The sequence below is a fragment of the Empidonax traillii genome, unplaced genomic scaffold (assembly GCF_003031625.1).
Source record: "Empidonax traillii isolate 1590-97213 ecotype Southwest subspecies unplaced genomic scaffold, ASM303162v1 scaffold232:size1090087, whole genome shotgun sequence".
NCBI classification, from domain to species: Eukaryota; Metazoa; Chordata; class Aves; order Passeriformes; family Tyrannidae; genus Empidonax; species Empidonax traillii.
The window spans coordinates 853448-880242 of record NW_020955425.1 but is presented as its reverse complement, the minus strand read 5'-3'; the positions used below and the strand labels follow the sequence as shown (position 1 = coordinate 880242).

At 40.6% G+C, this 26795-nt stretch overlaps 1 protein-coding gene across 1 annotated transcript in view; it reads right to left on the bottom strand.

The window, feature by feature from the left end:
- WDFY2 (WD repeat and FYVE domain containing 2) overlaps positions 1–26795 on the bottom strand; it is a 63650-nt gene that overhangs the window by 5379 nt on the left and 31476 nt on the right. The window contains exons 2-8 of the mRNA XM_027888150.1: positions 24100–24167; positions 18963–19036; positions 11824–11878; positions 6224–6374; positions 3942–4054; positions 2935–3061; positions 961–1066 (exon numbers count right to left, since the gene is read on the bottom strand). Of these exons, the coding sequence (XP_027743951.1) occupies positions 961–1066; positions 2935–3061; positions 3942–4054; positions 6224–6374; positions 11824–11878; positions 18963–19036; positions 24100–24167 (694 nt within the window). The remainder of the gene's footprint in view (positions 1–960; positions 1067–2934; positions 3062–3941; positions 4055–6223; positions 6375–11823; positions 11879–18962; positions 19037–24099; positions 24168–26795) is intronic.

The window sequence follows — 26795 nt, the reverse complement described above, 5'->3', positions numbered from 1 at the left end:
TGCTAACTCACATTAAAAATGGAGCTCAGTTCCTGCCTATGCCTACTTCAGTACTTTTAAAATCAAGTTTTTCACTTAGATTTCCTCCTTCCTCAAGGGAGACCCACGACTCTTACAAACCAGCAAAGATGACGAAAGCTCATGCTGTCAAAAGCCTTGCTCAGACCTATCCACTGCAGGGACTTGAGATGCCTTTGTACCCTCTGTAGAAAGAGGGCAGAGGTTTGATTGATGTCACCAGGATTTGCCAGGCTGTTGAGCCGGGCTGGCACCTGACTCACTCAGCACAGTACTCACTCCCCCTCTCTGAGTCAGGTCTCAGGAATTGCCAAGTGGAGGCTGCTCCTGCAGTGCCAAAGACAGGGAGTGCATTTTTGCACCCGCTTACATTTGTTGGCTGTGAAGCACAAAAGCAATTAGAAATGTGTGGGTGAAATATTACTGTCTGGATCAGCATAGCCATCATTTACCCCCGTTTCTACATTGTTATACCAGAGCAAGACCAAGTAGCAGGTGTGACTGAAGCCCTAGTTAAATGTATTTTATCAAGAACAGTAAAAAACCCACACTGGGTTGCAGTTTTCCGGAGATGACAAAGAGCTTTCTTGTTTTGTTTTCTTAAAAACAACATTAATCCATCCATTTACACCTGAACTGATGATATTTCTCAGGTGTGCTGAAAAACAAAGCGAAGCATCTCAAAATATCCTCCTTATAGGATGTCTTTCAGAGCAGTAATGTAAAAAGTAAGAGCCATTTAGCAGTCTATTTAATACGCATTTTCTGCCAGACAATTTTCCCATCAAAGACATAGCATAATTGCTGTATAACAACTGAGGCATGTCCAAAAACATTTTTAGAGCCTGGAATAATCTTGTTTAGGTTGAAAGTTGCTATTTTAGAAAGGCCCCTTCTTCCTAAGACTGTTTCAGACCAAACTAACGAGAACTAAGCATCTACCTCCTGCCTCTCAACATCCATGTTCCAGACGACGATTCCTCCATCTGCTCCACAAGAGATGAGCTGCCGAGTGTGGTGAGCATAGGAGAGAGACTGAACTTTATCACTGAAAAGAAAACAAGACAGTTACTAATCAACCATCTATAGTTAGTGCACAAGTAAGCATAGAATATACAATAAAGCAGTAAAAAGCCTTTCTTTGCCCATACATTTCCTTCCCTCACTCACTGTACATGGCATCCATCAGATGCAAATCAGTCTTTGCTGTCCAGCTGTGACCAGAAAGAGAGCACTGCACACAAAAGCAAAGACCTGTTCCAATAACTGGTTTTGCTGCTCCTGAGATAGGAGGTCCCAGCTGCACCGGGAAGCCTCAGCAGAGCTGCAGCTCTGGGCCTCTCTGAAGGTGCATCCAGGTGCATGAAAGCTCCAGTAAGGTACCTTCTTGTCAGACAGTCAGTAGTAACTCTGTTTTTGTAAAGCTCTGCATCATCTAGAAATGAAGCAGTGAGGAACTACTGAAGATTTTATTTTATCACTAACAAGCACAGAGTTTCAAAAATAATACAGGAATCACTAAATCGATCCTAAGCCTTCTCAGAGTAAGGCAGAAAATTTACGTGCTTCTGTTTCTTCTTTTAAGGAAAAAACAACATGGGAAAAAAGAATTCACTCAAGCCCATAAAGACGGGCTCAATCCTTCATAAAAGAAAGAAAACCAAGCTTCATCTCAAGCTATTTACAACCTGGGGAACGAAGACCACACAACACTGTTACAGAAAAAAACAAGGTTATGATGACACTGTAACTGAGATTACTGTGACTGGAAATAATCCACACTATTTGGATTTCTTTGCTACCACCACTGATCTTGTCTGCCCAAAGGACTTTCACGCTAACACATTTGCTTTTGCATATGGCTGCACCTGCAGAAGGAAATGCACTTATGGAAGAGTTGGGTACAACACTGACACCCTTCACAGTGCCTGCCTGCTGACACCAGAGGCACCATCAGAATTCTTGGTACTTTATGTTGTACAATTCCAGCTGACAGCCATGCCACAGATTAAGATCCAGAGGCTAATTTCATATTAGGAGAACTCATTTCCACAGCAACAAATCTAGCAGCAATGCATTAGCAAGCACCACTGGAAGGGTATGAGGGTGATCTAGGAATTTCAGCAAGAGCTCTGCAGTGCTCTGAAATCCCAGGGGCATGCAAATCCCTCAGCAAGTGCAGCATCACTCAAATAAATGCATGAATATGTAACTGTTAGGCCAAAACCACCATGGGATTTTGCCTCTCCCAGACCTCAGCCTGGATGCAAGTCTCACATATATGCTGTCCCCGTTGCACTGCCAATGTTAAAACGTGGGGAGGTCATTGCCACTAGAGCCATTCTGGTCTCTAATCAACACCCAACACAGGCTTATTCTTTTTCAAAGACATCTACTATGCTGCACAAATGTACATGCAAAGATAATGCCTCTTTGCACTGAGGAGATGTGAAGGCTCCTACAGGTGAAACACATTAATTAGAATTCACACTGTAGGTAGAGTGGCTTGGAAAAAGTTAGCATGGAGGAAAAAGGGACTAATTGTTCAAGCACGATGCTCCCTCTAGGGGAAGGAAAGACCTTGACAACTGAAAACCAAGAAATTGTCTGCAGCTGTTCTCATTTGAGGACACTCCTCATTCCAAGAGAGGTGCAGGCTCTGGCATAACACATTCAGGATTATAGATGTTGTGCTTTCCTTCACCATCCTCTGCAGACTCTCAAACCAGCCTGTGGGCCAAACACTGAAAAACTTACTATAAGCAAATTATTCCTGATGTATATGGACCACAGGGAGTCACACATACAAGCTTGAGGCTTGTGAAGACTGTAAGCTTTGGGCTGGTTTTTTTCCAGATGTGGGTTCTGCCTTTAGCTTTTCTGCCATAAAAGCAGGAGGAAGGGCTTTGAACGTACTTATGTCCTTGCAGCTCGATGGCTGTTCCTTTTCTTCCTCCAATATCCCACATTATAATGGAATGATCAGAACTGCCTGAGAATAAAACTCGCTGTATTGGGTCCCAGCAGAGAGCAGTGACACCACCTGCAATAAGAGCGCACAGAACAGTCATTTTGTTACAGAAAGCAGAAGACCAGAATGTAACTAAATAAAAATGACAGAGAGGGTGATTAAAATGCAGGTCTCTTTAGCAAAGACCATGCAACCATGTGCCACTGGAAAACTAACAGTCTAGAAAACCTACTGAGATCCCGAGGAGCAGCCCAGCTGCTCTTCTGTGGGCAGAGGGCTCCACTGCCACTTGTACTGAACAGTAAAGTGTGGTAGAAGGATGGTCACAATGTGACTATACAGCTTTTCATCTTCACAGTTTCCAAGAGATTAAAAGATAAATAAGTGTGGAATATTATGAGATCCTCTCAGTATCCTAGTGAAAGGATTGTGCTACCTTGTGATTGAGCTATTAGCATTTACTCAGTCAGGAGGGATACAGAGAGAAAATGCTGAGGAATGACCACCATTTCTTCTGTTGGATGGTAGGATCCTGTCCAGGATTGCTCTTTTTAAACGGTGATGGGGCACAAGTTCCAGCAGTGAAACAAGCAATTAGTGCATCCAAGATGTGCCTATTCCCCTAGGGAAAAAGTATCTACCAGTGTGAGTCTCTCCTTTATGAGCACCCATTCTTCTCCGAGAACTACGACAACTTGTTCTAGTTTTACTCTGCTTTAATTAGTAGCTACTGATTATGGCATTTTCTGGCATAGATGTTTTCTGCTCAGAGTTCTGATCCCTCTTGTTTTCACCAATACAGCTTCCCTGAACTGCTGTGACAGTTTAAGGTCTGTGTCCCTTTCATGCTGTGCACTGACACAAGCCACCCTAGTGTTTCACAGGACAGTCAAACCACCGTAATGCTGAGCACAGATGAAGAACCAGACTAGGTCTCCTTCTGAGGCCTTACCTGTGTGTCCCTTAAATGTCGTAACAAGGCTGCAGGACTCTTGCTCTAGTTTGAGTATGGTCACTTGCCCAGAATGATCACCAACAAACACATGCCGGGTTTCCACATCAAATCTGATGGATAAATGCTGAGGAAAATATATTGTTTACGCAAGCTTTGCATTCCTTTCATGACTAGCTAACTCTTTTAACATGAGCATACTGCAATCTTGTGAATAGTGCTCCAGTCTCAAGGAGGTATTCAGAGTGTACTTTTAGGCCCCTGTTCATACTAATAGTGCAGTATCCCTGAGTAAACTGAAGAGTGAGAAAAAATTAGACTGTTCCAGAAGACACAACTCGTGTTTTTGTTATGAAACACTTTTGAAGCAGCCCTTCTCCATGAACATAGGACTTGTCTCCCTGACCTCTATAACATAGGCATTAGAGTTGGATGGTATCTACTCTCTCCTTCCCAAACTTGTATAAAATAACTATTATTAGTTTTCTGTTTGTATTAGATTTGCATGTCAAAGTTTTGGTAGTGGGGGGTATGTGAGGTGGCTTTTGTGAGAAGGTTTGCTAGCAGGACTTGTTACCCTATGGGAAGTCACGTTGGAGCAGTCTGCTCCCAAAGGGCTGCACCCCATGGAAGGAACCCATACTGGAGCAGGGGAAGAGTGTGAGGAGTTCTCTTTGAGGAAGAAGACAACATGCAATGAACCAATGGCAACCCCCCAGGAAGCAGAACAAATCAGGACTGAAGTTGAGCTCAGGCAGGAAGAAGGAAAGAGAGGGGGTAGGTGTTTTTAAGATTTGGTTTTATTTCTCATTACCCTATTCTGATTTCATTGGTAATAAATTAAACTAATTTCCCCAAGTTGAGTCTGTACTGTCTGTGACAGTAACTGGAGAGAGATCTCTCCCTGTCCTTACCTTAGCCTTTCTTTAAGTTTTCTCTCCCCCACCTAGTTGAGGAGGGGAGTGACACAGTGGCTTTGGTGGGCACCTGGCATCCAGTCAGGGTCAACCCACCACAGTGCTTCTTCATTATAGTCGAGTTTATGAATACAGTGAAAGGGTATTGTTTCATGTCATATTTGAGGAAGTGTCAACTACATCAGACACCTCACACATTGTATTCTAAACTGAGAAAAATCCGGACCACTTAACCACCTAATGGAACCAGCTAACTAGCCAGATTCTGACTTCTTTATCCACATTCAGAGTCCATACTGGATATTTAAGGAGCAACTGCTTTTAGCACTCCATAAGAGCAGTGCTATTTAAGAAGCACTGATTTTAAGCACAAAGGACATTGCATTAAAAAAAAAAAAAAAAGAAAAACCAAACATGTTCCTGGCTGTGCCAGATATTTTTGCAGTACTTGCCAATGATTCTTTCTTCTACTGCTCTCCACTTAGTGTCCTCCAAAAGTCCTAATCACTCAAAATGGTCTGTTCTCTAGAGAGATTTAGGGAATACAGGACAATTCTTGCATCATGCTTTCAAAAACATTTAGAATTTAATTTAAAATTAAGTCCAGTCTTTATGCCATTTATATTGGCTGAATGACCAGATAATAACCCCATATTCGAACAGTAATTTTGAGTTGGTCTCACTTCTCCTAAACTAGCAAAACGTACATCCATATCACGTACACTCCAGGGCATTAAAAAGTCTGTTTATGCTAGCCCCTGTTGTCAGCCTAAGAGCTCATACTTTTCCACTTTCCTTTTCATTTGCAATAAAGCTGAATTAATATTTCTTTTATTGTCGGGCAGCTGGAGCAGCTCCGGGTGAATAAGCCACTTGAGTGCCATTTCTGGAGTCATTTACTCTTTGGTTAACCCAAATTCCCAGTACATAGTGAGCAGTTCCAGAGTGAAGGACAAGTGCTCATTATTTTATATTAAAGTAATTTAATTTTTACCATGCATGCACACAGGCACTCTGACCTGATCACCAACCTACTTTACTGCCATTAATTCTCTGAAGAAACCATGCACTGCATGTTTAAATAAAGGTCCTATCCATATTTATTACAATAGCAGACCACAATAGGTTGCAGATCGCCCATTGTGGTGCTTAAAAATGCTTAGACCTAAATATGCCATAACGCATTAAGGAGACAAAGCAAGGAGAATAGGCAGTTTTTTAAATTGGCTTTAAGTAACAGTTTCTCTCACAAAGCACCGAATCTATACAGGCCACAAAACTTGGAGGACAACTAGACAAATGAACTAAAAACGCTGTTTGAGTGCCAAAGAGCAGAAATAAAACTGAGAGCTCAGCAAAGGATACTGGAGGCCACAGGCGCCTGCGCTGGTGCGGTACCCTCCCAGCCGCTGGCCACTTTCTGAACAGTGCCACGTGAAGTGTTTGTCTTGTCCAGTGCTTAACACCCACTCCATTTCCAGGACAAACAGAATCATGATGACCCTGCTTTGATGAGCTGAAAATTAAGCAGACAGACACATAATCACATTGCAGAGAAGAACATTGGGGCAGAAGAATACTGCAAATACCAACTGCACCCAACTCCACCACTCACCCTTCCCTACAGAAGCAGCTAATTATCCTGTTGACATCAGCCAGGATGCAAGGTTGTAAGGTCCCTGCTCTGCATGTTCAGCGTTTGTATGAGAAAGAGTGGAAGCAAGAATTAATTCCTTCCATGCCTATTGCAGCCATTTGTCTTCCACAGTGGCACAAGTCCTCCCTCCCTGACTGTATCATCACTAACAAAACTGCCATTGTGGAATGGACTCAAGGTTCCATTTAAACCTCCTTTGAGCTGGTTTTATGACAGCAGTACAGATGCCTATCCTGCCACTCCTCCTGCTGTGAAATCTGGTGGATGTGGCTGTGGTACCCTAGCAGAATGATGAGTTACAAGCACAACGCTGCATCAAAGGAGAGTTTCAGCATTGCACACAAACCACATAGAAAGGTTATTGGAATAAAATAAAAGAAAAAGAAAAATAAAAATATCACAGCTGTGGTGGATGAATAAAACAGCTGAAGGAATAAATTTCTACTGCTACCAAAATAAAGCCATCAAAAGCTTTTCATTAAAACAAGGGAATGCACGCTTCTACAGATGGTTTTTTGTATGAATGACCAGTGGGCTTGGTCATGAAGTGCTGATTGAGCTGACTTTTTAATTAAACAAGTGGCTGGAAAGACTTGCAGAACTATTCCCAGCTCTAACTTCGCAGTGAATGCCATACTCCTCAATCTACAGCCCTGCTGATTTATTACTGTTCTGAGACCCTCCAACATGTATCGCACAAAACAGGCTGCTCGTATTGCTTGTATTTGCTTGTGTAAAAGCACACACGAAAAAGATTAAATATGTTTGGAAGCTTAAACACCAGTCCCAAGCCTCCATTTGAAATGCAGAGAAATTCCTCAGAACAGTATGGGAAGATTGCTGTCTGCCCTGCACAAATATACAGCACAAATGAGAGCTGTGTTCAAACCCTATGAGAGGCCAGTGATAGCAAGGAAGAGGTGGCTTGCACAAGCCAGCACCCGCCCTGATCCACGCTGCTTCTTTAGATGGAGATTCCCTGAGGAGAAAAGTCAATAGATGTGTTGACACAAGTTGCCACAACTGTGATTGGCAGCTAGTCCAGTTTACAGTGTCAGAAATGAACTGTGCCCAGGTTCTTTCACCCTTGCCCATAGAAGAGCTCAGATTTTGGCTGTTATTTCCATACATTTTTACATTCCAGACAGAAGGATGGGGACACCGAGGAGTCACTTGAGCTCTTTCAAATAGATCCTATCTCCTCTCAGCCCTTGTTTTCTCTGGGGAGAAATTCAGTGACCCCAAAGGTGACTCATGTTTGTCTTTACCTTTCTGCTGGTCTCTCTGGAGACACCCATACTAGCTGATGGAGTGATGCAGTGAGAGAGGGTCATGATGAGCTGCATGCTGCTACAAGCACCTGATGGGCTTGTAAACATGTCCCAGGAGCTTGTTTGCACCAGCAAGGCCATAGACAGCCCCATGGACTTCCACAGGATGTCCAAAGCTGGCTGAGATTAGACTGTTCAAGGCCTGTCCAGAAATGTTACTGCTAGTTACAGCTTCCCATGATTTGAATTGGTTGTATAGATAGCTGGCACCATCCAACTCTGTTAAATTTCCTATCTCCTAAAACTTCTAAAAGGCAGGGCTCGTAACTTTTGCTAGAAGTACTGCTTGTGGATGCTGAGGCAGCTCCTTCTGGCGAGTAAGGAGTCAACACTGAAGAACTGTACTTGCCAAGAGGTGGAAGGGGTGTAGACAGTAGCTTTGCTTATCCTCTCTCCTCAAAAGGAGCTTTCAGTTCAGCACTCTGTTGTTCACTCGCACATATTAGCTGGTGCCAACACACATGCTGATGGCAGAAATATCTGAACCAAGCGAGAGAGCATGGTGGAGGTCATCTCAGTAATGGAGCACAGAGAAGACAAACGTAAATCAAAGTCAAGGCTAAAAAAAAAGTTAAGGCTAGAAGAAGTTAAATGTCAGAAGGCTGGAAGCTGACAGCAGAGCAAGGAAGAGATCTGGACCTAGGATTAACGTAGGTAGGGGGTCTTGAAGCAGAAAACAAAAAGCTGGTCCTTCATCCGAGGGAAGTTTGATCACCATTTGTGAGCAGAGAAAGACGCAGAGAAAACAATTCCAAAGCTGTTCATTTGTAGCAATGGCAGGATGGAGATGGGGGGATAGAAGCTGCCTCGGCAAGCACCAGGCAAGAGCAGATCTGTGTAAGCCAGCATGAGAAAGAAGCCATTTTTTGAAGTAAGATTATGCTGTACAGAGAGCAGAGAAGCAGCAGAGAGGAGAAGGAAGCAGGTACATCTGCAGCTGGAGAGTGGGAGGCAGCGGGGGGGCTGCTCTCCTTCTGTGAGAAAGCAGCAGCAAGCAGTGTGGAAAGAACAGGTTAGAGAAAGGCTGTAAACTCTGTCTCTAGAGAAGAGAAGCTGAAACCAGGAGGAGAACGCCAAGATACCAGCATAGGGAAAAGGAGGGTCTGCACTATGTGTAAAGGCAAAGGTCTGAGAGGCATAGTCAGTGCATGGCCACACACAGTGCAGGGACAAGAAGCTGTGCTGAGGGGTTACAACAGTAAAAAGCATCACCAAAAGAGAGGTGGAAGTAACTAGTAAGGAAAAAAGCTTAGCATATGCAAGAACAGCTCACATGAAGAGGCTGTGCATAGAGGAAAGCATAAGTAAGGGCATGACATGAGCTGGCCTGAAAGCAAGGGGGCAAGGGGACAGCCTCAAAATAGGCAGGCTGCACAAAGCACAGGGCAGGAGCAGGTCTACAAACCTGGCTAGGCAGATAAAGTGTGGATCATATAAAAAACAAATCAGTAAAAAAAACAAAAAAAACAAACAAAAAAACCACCTCAAAACAAACAAACAAACAAAACCCACCAAAAACCACAAACAAACAAACAAACAAAACAAGACCAAAACCAACCAACCAACCAAAAAAAACCAAAACAGGAGCTGATATATGGTCCAGAGAGGGACTGGAAACATGGTCAGCTGGAAAAAGCCAACTCTGCTGGGTCATAATATGCCTACCCAAAGGTCTACAATGCCCCTCCCTGCATATTTTCTCAGAAAGCATTGTGAAAACTGGCCTCTTTCCTCCTCACTGTGACCCAGAAGCATCACTGGTCTCTGGCCCCAGGAAGGCCCCCAGTAAACTCAGATCTAGTGTTCTGTATGGTGGCAAATGTAGCATCAGAAGCATGAAAGTGCCTATACTGATGAAACTGCAGGAACCTGTGACTGACAGCAGCTCACAGAGCAGCTCACTTATGTAATGTTTACCCAGCACCCCAGATCTCCACTATGGGTTCAGCAAAGCTCAGGGACCAGGCAGAGGGGGTTCCATGCTCCTCCACCAATATCTGGTGAAAAGAGCAGAGAATCTTTGAATGAGGGTGATGGGAGGCACTGTGCTGTGGAGCAGCTGGTCAGCCTCAGGTCATTGGTGCCCTGCAAACGGTGGGGAATCTTTTAGGGGCTTTTTTTTGTTGTTTTTGTTTTCCTACCTTGCACTGTCAGAAACCTGTTCATTTCAATTGTTCAGGTATGTGTGGTGAGACACTAGAATAGGTTGCCCAGAGAAGCTGTGGATGCCCCATTCCTGGAAATGTTCAAGGCCAGGTTGGATGGGGCCTAAAGAACCTAGTTTAATGGAATGGACGGACTATAGCAGAAGAGATGGACCTAAATGACCTGTACAACCCTTCCAACCCAAACCATTCTATGATTTCATGAAAAACCTTCTCATGCTGAGACAGACATTCTAGGCAGGAGGCAACTCTAGTTATGACTGTGGTCAGTTGTGCCACCTCTCCACTGATGTTGATGGATGCTCATTACAATCCTTTGCTCTGCAATAGTTGGGCAACGCCATTTGAACTCTTGGGGTTCAAATGTCCCCCAGGACAACCCATGGAGGTTCTCCATAGCATCTTCATACTCAAAGGCCTCCTGCAATGGTCTGCAGCACATCTGGCATGCTGCAGCAGAAGGCCATCAGAACTGCTTTAATTTTCCTTCGTTTCTTTTTCCTTTTTTTTTAATTTTTTTTTTATTTTATGAGGGGTGCTCCCCAGACCTTCAGTGGGCTGTCACAACCAACTGGCTTTTTTGCATACTGCCAAGATATCCATTCCCCTCTTCCAAAATTTTCAGCATTTTCCCTGAAGAGCTTATCAAGAAAATTTTTCTCATGCATATGTTGTTCTGCATATGCAGAAGAGAAGACTTCAGCTCACCCTCTTCAGTGCAACAACCCTTAAATATGAAACCTAGGTGCATCACACTTTGGTGACTGCAGAGTAATCACAAGTTTAGATGTTAAAGACCTGTACAGTCAGACTGCAGCAATTTTATTTAAGATTCACATACATATTTTATCATAATTGGATATTTTTCTTCAGTTTTCACAGGCTAAGAAAAAATTTGGGTAATTCCTGCTTAATTTTACAACACACCAGACATTCATGAAATAGTTGAAGTGAAACACTCACATGTCAGCCAGGCTCTGCAAAAATCAGGATTCTCTTCATACCTTAAAATCTAACTGTTACAAAGTGATACCCAGAGCCTCCATTTAGAGATTTAAATTATCCTCTCAGTCTTAAAAGGTACAAAATGCAAAATATGCATAAGTACGTATTTCCAAATGTATGTGAGAAACCTAAAGCCATCATGTCAGAGGCTTCTGTACAAGAAAGATAATGCTTAATATATAATATGGTATGATACCATATACTGTCATACCATCTCTTAGTCTAAAAGCAAGAAATATATAGGAATCAATAGTCCTCTAGAGGTTTGACAAGGATAAATAGATAGGTTTCTGAAAACATCACATTAGTGAATACCAGAATCTAATTAGAATAGCTATGGATTAACATTTCTTGACCTTTTACTACGAGAGGTATTCACTGACAATCTCGATATTTTTGAAACCAACAGTTAGTGAAATATAACCAGACTAACCCCAAAAGTTGCAGTCCTAAGCCCTAAAACACAGGTTTAGTTTCCTAAGTTGTTCCAGTAGATACATACATTGGATTACTAAAGACTGAAAATTAAAACTCCTCTTCCCAAAACATGGTCCAGATTTTGGTCAATTTGCTGTCTAGAGTGATATTCCAAAGGACAAATTTAAAAGGAAAAATAGAAAATGAAATAGCTATTTTAAAAGATTTGTAATCTCAGAACAAAGCACATTATAAATCTATTGATAAAATCAGCATTCACATTAGTTTAAAAAAAAAATGACTGTAAAGGAGACTTCTTTCCATTCACACTCGTTAAGAGAATATTAACAAAAGTTAATGACAGTACAAACCAATTAACACAGTTCTTACCCTGGTAACTTTTCACTAGTGTCATCTTGTTGTAATCTTCAGATAAAATAAATTCCTGAAGGAACGGAAAGAAAAAACAAAAGAAACAGTGCTTAGAGATGTAAAGTGTTTGAGACTATTTTCATTTTAATTCTTTACATAGCTAAGCTTTCCCTTCTTCATAACCACCTCCCTGTTTATATTTTTGCTAATTTTGAGTACCTCCATCTAAAAATCTACATTACTTTTCTTTTTAAAGCTGCCTAAGAAACAATATCATGAGTTCTGCTGAACAGAATGGTGGAGATAAAAGAAATGCTATTAAAAAAGAAGCCAAAAATGCTGACAGAAATTACTGCTTATAAGCTGAGGTGCCACAAAGTGAAGGACATGAGATCTGGCAAACACTTATTGCTCAGGACAGCCTGGGCAGAAACCTCTGTGTGTGCACAGCTATGTGTGCACGCATATGCATTTGTGTACACACATGTATCCATGTTTGTGCATACACCACATCCCTGAACACTCAGGAAATGCTATGTTAATATGTAAGAGACACTTGAAGTTGCTCAGTCCAGACTAGGTGCCAATAAACCATGAATGGAATGGAATACATTTCAGGTTTCTGTTAAAAAGCCTGTCTGTGCTTCAGACAAAGAGAAACACAGACTTTTTCCCACCTTGATTTCATTACACTAATAATTAATATTTATTCTAGCACCTCAGAAGCAAACTTTTTTGCTTTGCTACTGCTTTGTTGAGGCTAGCAAGCAGTTGTGTGTGGGGTGGAGCGTGGTTTAGCACAGGTTGTGGCTGCCTGGGGAGAGGGGCATGGTGTGAGTCCAACCAGGCTCATCCCTGTGGCCAGGGAATAGCACATCTATGCGGACGGGCTCTTCAGTTCTGCTGCCTTGGTGCTGCTATTTGATTGCTGATATGGTTTTTGCATGGGGAAATGATGAAAACAGCAGCTAAGAGTCTGCATGATGGCCTTGGCTCCTGAAAAAATCCCATGTGGTTAAACTGACTGAGCACCTGGCTGCTGCTGCTGATCGTTTTGAAGAGGAGAGTTGCTCAGAATTGGGGAAACAGAATCACCACAACAAAAGCTCCTGCAACACCTCTCTGGAGGAAGCACCCAAACAAAGGGTAGGCTCTGTGGTACCACTGCATGAATTAGCTTTCAGATTGCTGTCAAGTATCTACATGCACACATCACATACTCAGAAAAACACAAAGAAAAAAAGGAGCGTAAAGGATGTCATATTAATAATTTATAACAAACTACACAGAAACTCCCTGAGCTAATATACCTAGAGGACAGAAGAAGTAAAACTTAACTCATTTAACATGAAATATGGTGAAAAAATGAAATAAACATTACAAACACAAGATAAGCTACATTTAAAAACATAACAGTTGTGAAATGTTTATGTGCACATGCCAAAAGCACTGTGCAACAGTAGAGAAGACTGGACTTCAGGAGCCTGTGGACTATACTGGAGGCAAACAAAATGTTTAATGCAAAAAAGCATAAGCCATTCAAACCACCAAGAAGCCAGTATTTACCTCCAGTTTCCAAACCAGAATTAAAAAAAGAAAAAAGTCACTCTGTATTTTCTGTGGGGTCACTACAGGTAATCTGCATGGCTTTTGAGCACAAGAACTACCCTAATACATCACTTCTACTGCTTGGCATCAAGATGGAGAGGTTACAATACTTATCTGTGGAACATCTACAGATCCCAGTTCTAGCAAAACAGCTGTGAGTGGTTTGAGGAACCTATGTATTCTGGTCTCTCTAGGTTTCTGTTCAAAAAATTGTCATAAATATATTCCCTTGAATTGCTCCACTTCATCTTCCATTCCTTCATCTGCTCTACCTCCCATTAGCTTCCTCCTGGCAGTTGAGGACTACAGTGGGGAAAGTTATTTAAACAGCAGTAACAAATCAATTAAGTCAGCTGGATTTCTATATAGAGTCACCTTACTCTACAAACCAAAGAAAGTCAAAAATCTGCTATACCTCCCCAGCTACCTACAGGGGAAAATGTTTTCATTAACCACAGCCTGAAGAATACTAACCCACACATGAAGTGCTTTACTACAAAGCCTATCGGAAGCAGGACCCTTTGCCACTAATGCTAACTTTGTGCTATTGTTACCTAAAGAGAAATGGCTTTAATTGCTGCAGCACATGGTGGGAGAATATATCTGCCTTTCCCACCAGTTTGGGTGTCCCCAACTTTTATTGTGGTGGCACACAGGTGCTGTGACTTAAGGTGAAATGTAGAGCATGGTTTGCATTCTCACTTTTTTTTTTTTTTGCATTTTTCCCCTTAATAAATTTGGTGTGGCCATTCTGTTCTGTGATCCAAACAGTCCCACAGTTTCAGTAGAAGACTGAAAAGGCTTTTGAATCTCTCCATTATAATACAGAGAATCAAACACAAGTGCAGTTCATAAGGTTTATCCAAGTATTGATTAGCACTGTATGCTTTAATACAAACCACAGCTATGTACTATTAGTACATTGCTCCATCCAAAATATAAACACATGCAGTACAAGATAAACACAGTTCCAATTAACCTGAATACTAGATATAATTTCTTCTTCCCCCCCCCAAGACTTTTTATCATTTCTTTCTTTGAAAACATATGATTATTTGTGACGCATTTTCTTGTTTTGCATCTTCTAATCTTTCAGCAGGTCTTTTACACCCTGCTCTCCTTTACACGCTCATGTGTTCTTCCATTGCACTTATTGCCCTCCCCCTCTCGAGGCCAGATATTAATTGCGTCACTAGACACACATTTTAGCACAGGGCACCTTGCTCAAGAAATTCATGCCCTGTTGCACATACATTGTATCATCTGCACTACAAAAACACCGATTACATCTCTGTAACGTTGTACCAGCAGAAACTGTTTTTTTATCACTGACTACGTAGGTGTTTTGCTCCTCTCAGAGCTGCTGACGCTCAGTTCTCATTAGGCAGGTTTTTGGCTCTTCTTAATGAGCCAGAGAAGCTGGGGTCACCCACATAGCTCAGTCAGGGCTTGTTAGCAGAACAGAGAAAGATTTCTGAGACCCCTTTTGTACAGGAGGGGCTGGGATATATCAGAGAACTCAGGATGGTAAAACCAAACCCCTCATTGCGGGGATTAAAAACAACTTTTCTGACAAGATCACTCTTTGCCCTTCAGAGGTGGTTTTGGAGCTACTTTAATACGTTTTTTTAAGATACTATAAGTGTTAGTGCTCAGTCTTGCCTGTTTCAGGTAAACCCATTATTTCAACAGTGACTTGGTACCATGAAAGCCTTCACAACACAGTCTCAAAAAAAAAAAGTCAAAATCTAGTTGTCCACTGAGGTACAAAGACTCAAATATTGCTTCATGTAGCACACCTCTCTCACACTAAAACACATACATCCCCCACAAATTTCCTTTGACCATAAAATCTCTGTAAATCCTCACCCTGGAAATAGTATCAGCAGCTAGTTTGAAATTATTCAGAATTCTTGACCATGGGATCTAAGAAAGACTCATGCCTTTCCAGAGCTTCAGGTGGATGCCAACTGATGTATCCCAAAACAGATAAGCAACTTAATCGATTTCTGAGAGTTAATAATCTCTATATTAGTTATGGGTTACCCATTCATAAGCTAGTTCCCACTCTGAGGAATTTAGAGTCTATTCTCTGGTAGATTATGCCATTTTGACAGCACACTTCGAATCTCCTTAAAGGCTTGACTATATCCTGTAAACACAAGTGATGAACCACATGCTCATGTCTTCCAGAGAACAATGAACCTGCTTCAGAAATGGCAGAGAATGAAGACTCTCAAATCTACTGTCAGATCCTACACGTATACCTATTGAAAAACAACCCCAAAAACTCTATGAATAATGACAGCCTTTTCATTTTATTAAGTACAAAAACTGAGAGAGGACAGAAAACATCATGTTGTTTTCTTGGGGTAAAAATACTAAACTTCCCACAAGGGCAGAGAGGAAGGGTGTAGATCAGCAGGTAGAGCCCAACTCAGTCCCAGGTATTCAAACTGGTGCTTATGGCCTAACCTGTAGACAGCTACAAGATCAGATAAGGTGGAAGATGAATTTATCTTACTAAGTGTCATACCCAAGGAAGAATTCTGAAGGGGTTATTCTGGTGCCTTGCTGTCCCTGTGGCTCTGATCAAAGTAACAGCTTCATATAGACACAAGCACGGTCAGCAAAAGAGATCAGTTTAATTCTGCTTCAGCTACCTAAAAACTAAATCTTCATTTCAATTTCCCCAGAAATGAGAAAAAAAAATTGTGCCATTTTATAACACTTTCTAGCATAAGCAACAAAGGTGTACGAAAAGGCAATTCACCTCTCCTCTACTGGCTGCAGAACTTAATGATTAACTTCATCTAGGAAATTAGCTTTCAGATGGATGAAATTATGTGAGGAGTCACATCTTGGCAGTGGAAGTCTCCTGTCTATTACAAGTAAAAGACCTTTCTTATGTTTCTTCTTGTTGAGGTATCTTGAGAGTCCTACACCCATTAGAGCATGTTTTTTTCCACTTCAGAGCAGGGAATTGATGTTCATGATAAAATCTAAATTCTTTTAACTTCCAAAAGGGACCTCAAGCATTCCTTATGATGCCATTTCTTCTCAAAAATAGGTTTGTAAAGTGTAAAAAAAAAAAAAAAAAAAAATCACAGAAACTTTTTTTTTATATTAGTTTCCACCACTCCTCAAGCAAGATGACAATCTTTCATGCAAGAGAATAGTGTGCTGTGCCACAAAAATGCCTGTGCAACCTTCATGTTGAGAAGTTACAAAAGGTTAAAAACAATCTCTGTAGAAGCAAAAACTGTTGCCCTGCCTCATAAAGAAAGGTGGCTATACAAGTTTACCTCATGGTGGCTTTGCTGGAACTTCTTTCTGTGAATAGCATTGCTGGCTGTCCTTCTCAAAATGCACCTTATGCATTTCTGAGGTGCCAGGCTTTTAACCAAAATCCATATAGTTTACAAAAATTTCATAGAATAAAAAAGGCAGTTCCACTTTCTTATTCTTATTTACATCCTTGGACTGCAAAAAAAATTTGTTTATGTGGCACACCCACTCATGCCACAGCCCTTGCTTCCTTTCTTCCTACCTACCCAAAGTGATGATGCAGAATTCTTTTCATCTTTTTTTTTTTTTTTTTTTTTTTTTTTTTTTTTTTTTTTTTTTTTTTTTTTTTTTTTTTTTTTTTGGCCCTGCACCCAGTATACACTAAAGTGCTGGGCATTACAGAAGTGCTAACATGGAGCAGATAGCTCCCAAATATTTCAAGCTGCTCAAGTCAATCGCCTGTACTTTCCCTCTGGGGGCCACACAATTAAAAGCAAGGGTACTAAAGTCACTTTGTTGCAGTAAGTTCTGTTATTTTGTGACCAATGTGCCCTGCTGGTATATTCCTGGCTAAATCATCATAGTTGTGTCCAGGAAAGAAAATTTGTCCTTTCCTCCAGAGGGTGGTTGTAACCCATTTCCAAGTACCGGAGGATTTTCTCTGCACCCTGGGACTTGAAAATGAGATTCCCCTTGCTCCTCTTCCATTCTCAGTTCCACCACTTCTTGTAGCACATTACAACTGTGGTTTCTCTTACAAGCCTTAGGCTGGCTACAGAGGGAAACATTTCATTGCTTATGGAAGTTTGTAGAGTGCATTTTCTGCATAACCCGGACCACACAACTGCCTGCAGCTACAGGGGACTAAATTAAGCAACACGGACAAGCCCTTCCCCCTTTCTATAAACTTGTATCCAGAGGATTGGGAAAAGAAAAGACCAGCTTAGCAACAAATAGAATCTGCCTTAGACATGGCAATATACACCTGTAAGTACCCGAAGTCACGTGTTGGTTTATCACTTGCATATCTTATTTACCTTTTTTAGCTTTAGAATGGAAAATATCTGATCCCATTCAAATGAAGCATCCTCTGACTCTTGAAGGCAAAATGCCTCCAAGACAAAGGACACATCTCCCATTATGCCAGAGTATTTAAATACCTTATTTACAGTTGCCTTCACATTCCTCAAAGGCCTGGTGAAAACAAAAGTGCCTCTTACGACTGGCAAATTACAGCTATTTCAGGGAGTGGGAAGGAGAATTTCAGAGGTGCAGGGAATTCTCTGGTAGCTGTTTCATCTCTTAGATATAAAAGAAGAAATTTCCTACAGGCACACAAAAAAACCTCTGCTACTAGCCATTAACAGCTTTATAGGTCAAAACCTTCAGATCTTTGATAGAGCTTACAGGCAACAGCTAAAAGGGTCACACACCCTTTCCCAAATGCCGTACTGGCTTTAGTGCAGACAGCTGCCCTTATGTCAACCTGAAAACACTCACTCAGTTAAAAAGCCCATAAGGCAGAGACAACAGCAGTAAAAGTTAGAAATTATGGTAAAATGACCTTAAACTGGAAGAGTAGCCTATTGACGAAGCATAGGTGAAAAATACCTCTGACCCATAACTCTTCCACAAAGTGATATAGCTTTTTACTCACCACCCCACAAGAAAAATCCAATTAGTAAGGTCAAATGCTACCCTCTGACACAGACCTAGCAGACACATTCTTCTTTTAATACTCTGCTTCTTTCCAAGTATATATATCTCAGATGTTAATGAACCAAATCTCGCAGCAACAGCTCTACCAGTTAGGAGCAACTCCTCCCAAGAGACCGAAAACCAAAATCGTAACTCTGAAGTTTGGAAAAGCAGCTAGATATGGAGCAGAAATTCATTTTCTATCTCTCAGAAGATGATTTTTTCCCCTCTTAATTGCTGCTTTTAGAAAACTTTGATATGGTGTGATTAACAAGACAGTTAATTTAATAAAATAACAGCTGGTTTTGTGCTATTTTTTAAGAGATATGCAAATTAGGACAATTTGTTGAGTTGCCTAATAAATATTGTAAAGCCTACTCAATATCCTTGTGGCAGTAGGAATAAAATTTTTAATAACTGCCATTTTCTACATTACAGATTCAGCTCTACTAGAGGTAAAAAGTCTGTTTCCCAAACACTAGCAAAAATATCCTCATCATAACATCACATACATACTTCTCAAAAGGGAAGCATTTCAACTAGAAATCTTTGGATGTACTTACTGAGATTGTACCATTGTCTAGACCTATGGACAGCCTTCTGGTTTCCGGGTTAAAAGACATGCATGAACATGGAGCTGAAAAAAATGAACATGTTGATGAAGTTAACAAAACTGTGATTCTCATTTTCTTGATGTTCTGGAAAGCCTTAAACTAGCTAACATGCTTTATGATGCTGTTCAGCATTTTGCCCCTTCCAACAGACAAGCATTAAAATAGAAGTGTTCTTGCAATTCATTCAACCCTATCCTATTAGGACATGGAACAACAGCTATTTCTTGCTCCAGTTCCTTTATTTTTCCTTACTAGTTAAATGAAAATAGGCATTTCATACAAGAGCAGTGGTGGTGTTTTGATATGAGGCACCTGACATTGCAATATAAATCTGAGAAATTGATTAGCTGAATAATTTATTTTTTTACATTTGCCTGAACTGTACTGACAATAAAACAAAACACCGTATTATGTAAGAGGCCTGCATCCTACACCTGCAGTAAGAAAGTTCTCCTGTAGGAGTCAACATATCAGCTGATAATAAGGACTAAGTCCAACTGTCCCCCCTAGTGCAGTTGCATCACAGACAGCACAATCACAGTATCACATACTATGGCCAAAATAAAAGTTTGTCTCTTAAACTATGCATTGCTTGATTACATTGATATTACTCAAATAAACACCAGGATACATTCCTAAACTGAACACAAATCAGTCATAGTATGCTGCTTGGGTAAAACCAGAATTTGGCAGGGTAAAACCAGAATTTTCTTGCAAGAATTCAAGAGCTATGCTTGGTTTAAAGTTACGTTCAGAAAGCAGGAATTGCTTTTACTGCTTAACACAGCAGCATGTAGCTGGGAGTCCTGCTGTCCCAACAGAAACCTTCAGAAATTATTTTTCAGGAGCAATTGCCAACTGCAGCTAGGAGCAGGCGTTCTTGCTCCTTTGGTAATGGTAAGAGTGGTTTTAAATCCATGTTTTTGCGATAGAGTACAGTCAGATGCTCTTTTAGTTCTGCTTCTTTCCCCCCCCCCCCCCATTTCTACTCTCTTGTGCAATTACTTGTGTGTTTTTGTTACTAACAAGCTTGGAGTCCTCTCTTTTGCAGTACTGTATATTCTCAATTTGTGTAATGTCGGACTTGGGACTAAACAGTCCATATCTTAGCAAATCTTCCTTGATAGTTTAGTTGGCAGCAAAGCTATATGAAGAAGAGGAGAGTCAATGCTGACTGTTTAATAAAACTTGTTCTACCTTCAGTATTGAATCCCCCTTCAAACGTTTCCTGAAGGACAACTAACCGTAAGCAGAAAGCCTACCAGATCCACACCCAGGCAGGCACTTTGGCTTATATCTTCCTGGAAGGGTTGACAATTAAATCAAAGAAAAGGCTTCAGTTCAAGGAGATTGACATAAAGGAAGCAATTAAATCAGGCTTAGTAACAGTGACAAAATTTCTCCTTCCTGCACCTCTCCCTCACAAAAGGCAAGCTTTAATCATCCCTTCAGATGGTGGTGCACTGCTATTAAATTGAGGCTTCTAGGGCTGTAGCAGAACAAGATAGTTGTAGGAAAAACAGACAGGAGAAAACCCAATTCTAAGCAGAATAAACATCATGTAATTTTAAAGGACTTAAATGCAGAACAGACATATTCTACATAACAACTTTTAATGCTAGACACTGTGCATACATTGAAAGAGATACTAGTAAGTCTGAAGGCAACTAATAACTCACAGAGGAAAAGTTTCAGGTAAATTACCTATTTGAAGTGAGCTTTCCCCCAAACACTTCAGATGCAAAAGATGCAAGCAGTTGACACAAATTGATTACAAAAGAAGTAACTTCTAAATTCCAGACCTGTGTGTTCACAGTCATAGTAGTGTAAAGATACTTATTTTGCTATAATCATTTTCTTAGGGGAATTCTTCAGTAATATATAGTCTTAGAAAAATCATTATGTCATCACTAAAATCATGTCCACACTAGCCACACTAATATAGTTAAAGTGATGCCACTTGTCACAAGACTGCAGCAGCTTATACTTAAGCACTTAGCCTCATTAAAAAGAGGGCCGAAAAAAAAAAAGAAGAAAAAAGAAACAAAAAAATTTGAAACCTTAAGCTTCTGAGATATTTAAGACCCTTTTAAAATAATAGCCAGGAAAAATAACAGCACTCTGAAGGCTCTCAACTTCAGTATGTAGCTAGGATTTGGATTTCAGACTGGGAAAAGGTTGATCTGAACTTTTATAGAGGACAAACAGGATATATCCGATGCAGAAGTCTCTCTGCAGTCTTATCTTAAATATAGGGCAAATACACATTGATTTTTGCCCTTGAAAAATGAATTATGGAGGAAAAACCCTATTACATACTTCACGCCCTCAACAAAGCTATTAGAGGCTGACAGAGGTAAAAGAGAAATACAAAATTTGTATCTGCAGTTTCAGGGTCTTTAGGCAACTTTCAAATGCCTAAGTGTGACACAGTTTAAGACCAAAGGAGCTTGTTTTGCCTTGCAGGTTTCTTTAGCCTCCTATTCAAAGCAAAGTGTTAGCTACGAAAACTATCCTAAGACAGGCAGTGTATTATCTGCCTCAAAGACTGGATACTCCATTGTTCCTCACTACAATATATCCTTTACTCCATTCCACATCTGTAAGAGGGTTTTTTGGGTGTTTTGGAGGTTTTTTTTTTTATTGGCAAAATTCACTTGACTCCTGACTACAATTCCTTTGCCTTTCATGAATTTGTGTCTGCTAAGTTGGTTTTTTTCCTCCTATGCAGACACTGCTCAAGTCACAAATCTAACCATGAAGAAGGTTAACATACTCATCAGACATCTGTTGTTAATGAGCTGTTGAGACAACAGTGGTGTGAAAGAGGTGTCAGTGAGGTTTCCAGCTTACCTAGGTTACCACTCTAACAATACAACTGTGTGTGACACCCAGAGCTCTCTTCTTTCTCACGGGCTAGAGATGATCAAAAATGTGGCTGCTGTACTGTACAGAATTTTCTGACTACAAAAACACTCATAAACAGGGCATAAAACTTTGCAGTTGGGGAAATCCCACCTCTGAAGAGCAGCAAGTGTCCTAACTCAGAAGATATCTATAATCTTGATTTTTTTTTTCCAGATATTTAATGGTTTTCACATTCAAAAAGTGCTGATGACCTTATTTGGGTGCAGAATTTCACCAAAGCACATGGCTGACTCAGCCTGGCTCCTCATCCTCCTCATGTCCCAGAGGATCTAGGGCACAGACTCAGTTATTAAGGCTAGCTGATATCAAAACATGAAATAGTTTAGGTCACACACCACCACAGTCAAATCACAAGTCATATTAATAGGGTATCTATAAGTAGGATTGCCACTCACAGCTTGCTAAGCAGCACAAAGGCTCTAATGTCTCTCCTACAATTTTACACAGAGAACCTCTAGGCAGTCATTCTTTAAACAACAAATCCCAGTATGGACTTAGAGTAGAGCACCCTCAAAAAGGTGATTCACACAGAAACAGACAAAATGATCATTTGTAGTCAAGTGCAGATTCATGGAGGTGCTGACTCAGAGCCTTTCCTATGATTTCCAGGCTTAAAGGTATGGCTGATAATGTAATTGCTCCAGTCATTCTGATCATTCTTGAAATCAGTGAATAACACAGCATAATTTTAACATCTCATGCCTCAAAAGCTTACCAGCCTTCAAAATGAAAGCACAGTGCCAAATTTATGAAGGAGCTCTAAAATAGTCCCTCTTCAGTGGATCTGGATCTACTCCATTTCCACTGAAGCTGTTATTACCGGCAATAACATAGCTTTGCTAAGACCAGAAGAGAAGCTAAAGAGATTTTAAAATGCAAATGTATGAAAAACATCACATGGAAAAAGCGAAGTATCAATGCCAAACTTCTAAAATAGCCACTTCGTAACAGTTTATCTGGGGAAAGCAAACTTCTCAGGACAGGTCAAGGGAATTCAGGCCACTGTTAATGATTGTGACGGAGCTCCATAGACTGCCACATCATTAGCTTGTTTTCAATACCTTCTTGTGCAAAACTTGAGCAGAAAGTACCTTTGAGGATTGACATATTCTTATGAGATAATCCAGCAAAAGGAAGATAAGAGATCCTCCTCTCTAGCAAATAATGGTTTTCTTAAAGCAGGCAAACACCATGGCTGCTCTAAGGTCCCAAGCTGATGTTGTTCTGGTACTGAAATTTATATCTATTAAATATTTTACGTATCACAGAGACAGATGTCTCTTCCAAATCTACCTATCCTAGCTTAAAATAATTCTTTCTCCAGACAGTAAGAATACCTCAGTGAGACTTGATATATGCTCCCCAATCTGGATTTAAGGTCGGCTTTACAAGCTTTCCAAAGACAGGCTAACCCAGCACATCTGAAGCTGATTGAGGAGCATTAGCATATGCCTGCCTCTGGTGACCTGCAAAGTTATATTACTGCAGTCAACACAGGTTTTATGGCAAACAGCAAGGGCTATGATTTCTTCAATTGTCTCTTGGAAAAGTGGACATTGATCTGCAGTTTCTCTTAAAGCATGTACACTCTCTCTGGGAGAGGAGGCATACAGCATACCATAATGGAAGGATCCATTAGGGAGATTTGGTTTTCCACATGCAATTGCAGAGGTAAAATGATTCTACTTCTACACTAGAAGAGTTGCCTTCCCTGTCTGGTATCCTCTCTATCATATTAGCTGCAACAGAATATTAAGTTCTTACCAAATAAAACCATTTACCATTGCACTCTGATGGACTGAGCAGATGCAGTAGGAAAGGCAGAGTGATTTATACTGGAGCTTACAAAGCTTTGTGGACATTAGGGGCAGAATGAGAGACTACATTTTGAGCTCCCACATTTTAAAATCTATATTTGGATTACATGCTCACCCCTTGCTAACATGTCTGTGTCCTTTGCTACTGTAACATCTGATGTCCCTCAGAAGCATTAGCATGTAACTTGGTAAAGCTTCGCTGAGACCAAGAGGATTGTTCAAGAATAACATTTAATATGGAGAGGTAAGCTTGCAAATGGTCATAAGCATAAAGTTTCATCAAAACCAGAAAAGCCAGTTTGCAAATACACAGTAGATATCGAGCCTCTCCTTATACTTACATGGCATTGCATGGTATATACTGGGCCAGTACTGTCCACTGTCTCTCTTCAGCCAGACACGAACTGTTCTACAAAAGAAAAAACACAACATACATGTGAGGTGGAATGGAAAAGTAACCACGAATGAAAACAAAGTGGCGATGATGAAAGTACAAGACCTTCTTCAAAATTAAAGTATTTTGCTGAGAGGGAAAAGAAACATGCAAAATCATACAGCAGCCTGATACAACAAACTCAGATTAACCCCTGTAAGGTGATGAGGGAAGACCACTCCTTGGTTCCATGTAGTATTCAACATTTTGGCTGAACATACCACAACAGTATTTGGAAACTGCTATGGCTTTTTGTTCTTTGCCTTTACAAGGACTTGAACATGACTGTTCATTCAATGCTTCACATGAGGATTTGGGACACCATACATAGACCAAGAAAGCATTCCTGTATCAGCACTTTCAGTTCTCTGTAGAAACCTTCCCCACTGGCACTCAGGGTAGGCCTTGGTCCATCTGCTGCCTGTTGTTTCATTATTCTGCTTCAGGAAACCTCTAAGAAAACTAATAAGGTCCTGGGATTTTCAGCTTCTAATTACTAAGATTATATCTATCTGTGTCAACAATGAGCTCAGTCAGCTCCAGGACCTTCCTCTCTCTTAAGTGCACTCAGAATGCTATGAAATGCCAATTGAGCATGAAGAAGCCGAACTCTTTACTTCTCTGAAGAGGATGACTAAGGTGACAGGCAGCCTTGCAGTTCTCTGCCCCATCAGTTTGGAGCTGCTGTCCTTGAATAGGGACACCTAGAACCAGACATTGCTACCCATAAAAACGTCAACATTTTCCTTTCTACTAGAAGATCTTCCCAATCTATCTCAGGATTACGTTTGCTTTCTCATAATCATATTATAGTGTTAGCTCACTGACACTAAATCCATGCCCTTCAGACACTTGAGACATTTCTTGCTTGTTTCCTTAGCAGAGGATCCGGACTTACGATGTACCACCTGGGTCATTACATATTTATTATTTCACTCCTCACTGTCATTTGCTTGCTTTGGCCCAATCTCTGAAGCTTCTTTCTAGTTAAAGCTCTCTCTTAAATTTAGTTCATCAGTTAATTTCATCAAAACATGTCTAGTAACAGTGTCAACAATTAAAGAAGCAGGCAGCCAGTAACTTCCTGCCTGTTCCTGCATAGCCCACTGTCACTTCAGTTATAGCCACCTGTTACCTGCTTTACTGTTCCTCTAATCTTTATCATATCCAATGTTAACTAGTAAACCCTACATATAATACTGTATTCCATGTTTTATTGATTTACACCAAATGTATTAACCTTCTCTAGAAAATGTAGTTATCCAAGAGAGCATCATGTTAGCATAGGACAGTAGATTTTGACCCATCAACCACTTCTAATTTGTCTTTTCCACCGAAGTTAGTATGCAATAGCAGATACAAGAGGGATCTAAAAAACTTGTTTCTGTAACTTCCACTTGATACTATTAATGAAAAAAGAAACAGTATATGAAATGTAGAAATATAGCTTCTTGAGAAGACTACATGGTCATTTCTACTGTTACCTCATTTCATGGAAAAACAGATTGCAGCCCTTTTTAGTCAGAAAAAAAAAAAGTTCAAAACTACATTATAATATAATATAAATTGATCTAAGACATTACATACACAAATGTAGTCTGAACAGAGATGCCATGTAACATAATAAAGCAATTCAAGAATTACTAATCCACCCTTCAAACTTCAAGCTAAAGGCTGAGCAGTCACGTGCTCCAAAAGCAGGTTTCTGTTCATCTTACCCTTCATTCAAACTCTTTTTACAGCAAATAATTCAGAGACCTTCTTTATTTGTGCACTACACAAGATGAATCATTTTAGAAATATCTCGTACATACACTTTGACACAGTATGTTGCTCTAAAAGCTAAAATTTCACTGGGTCAACAAGTCCCATGCTTAGAAAACTCCCACAGCTTACCCAAACATACAACATTCAGTATCATTATCTCCTAAGTTTAATGGCCTTTTTGTGTCAAACACAGCAACAGCTCTTCAGCAGCTCTGAAATAAAACCACCAATACTTTTTATAAGAGACAATTCAACAGCTGATAACAACACTGCCACATTTTTGATTGTGAGAGGGGTAAATCCTCCTGTCATTTCTCCCTGTAGCTAACCATAGATGTTGTTAGTGGCACACTGCATCCAAATCTCAACACGCGGGTCTGGGAAGACATCCACAGCCCCAGGACTGTATTCGAGGTTTGGGTCCAAAACCTTTGGGTCCATCTTTGCTAAGAAGCTGATCATTGTAATTATGGGGAAAAAAAAAAAAAAAAAAAAAAAAAAAAAAAAAAAAAGGAGCTCTTAGTCATGTGTTTATCCTTGACAAGAGAGGTTACTGTGGGAATGAATGGATGAATACGCCCCCCAAAAAATAATGAGATGAATCACAAGGAGCTGAAGTAACTCAATATGAGACAGCCCTGAGGAGGTGCACTAATATCCTGTGAAAGACCAGTCTTCCTTGACCATCCCAATCTATACATTCGAGAGCTATCAGCTTCAAGATCCCTAGGTTTTGACAAGGTTGCCTCTCCTCTCCACCTTAAGGCTCTGGCAAATAAACCCAGCACAACATCTTACAGATAATTCAGCTTGCTTGAAAAGGACTATGTAGAGGAA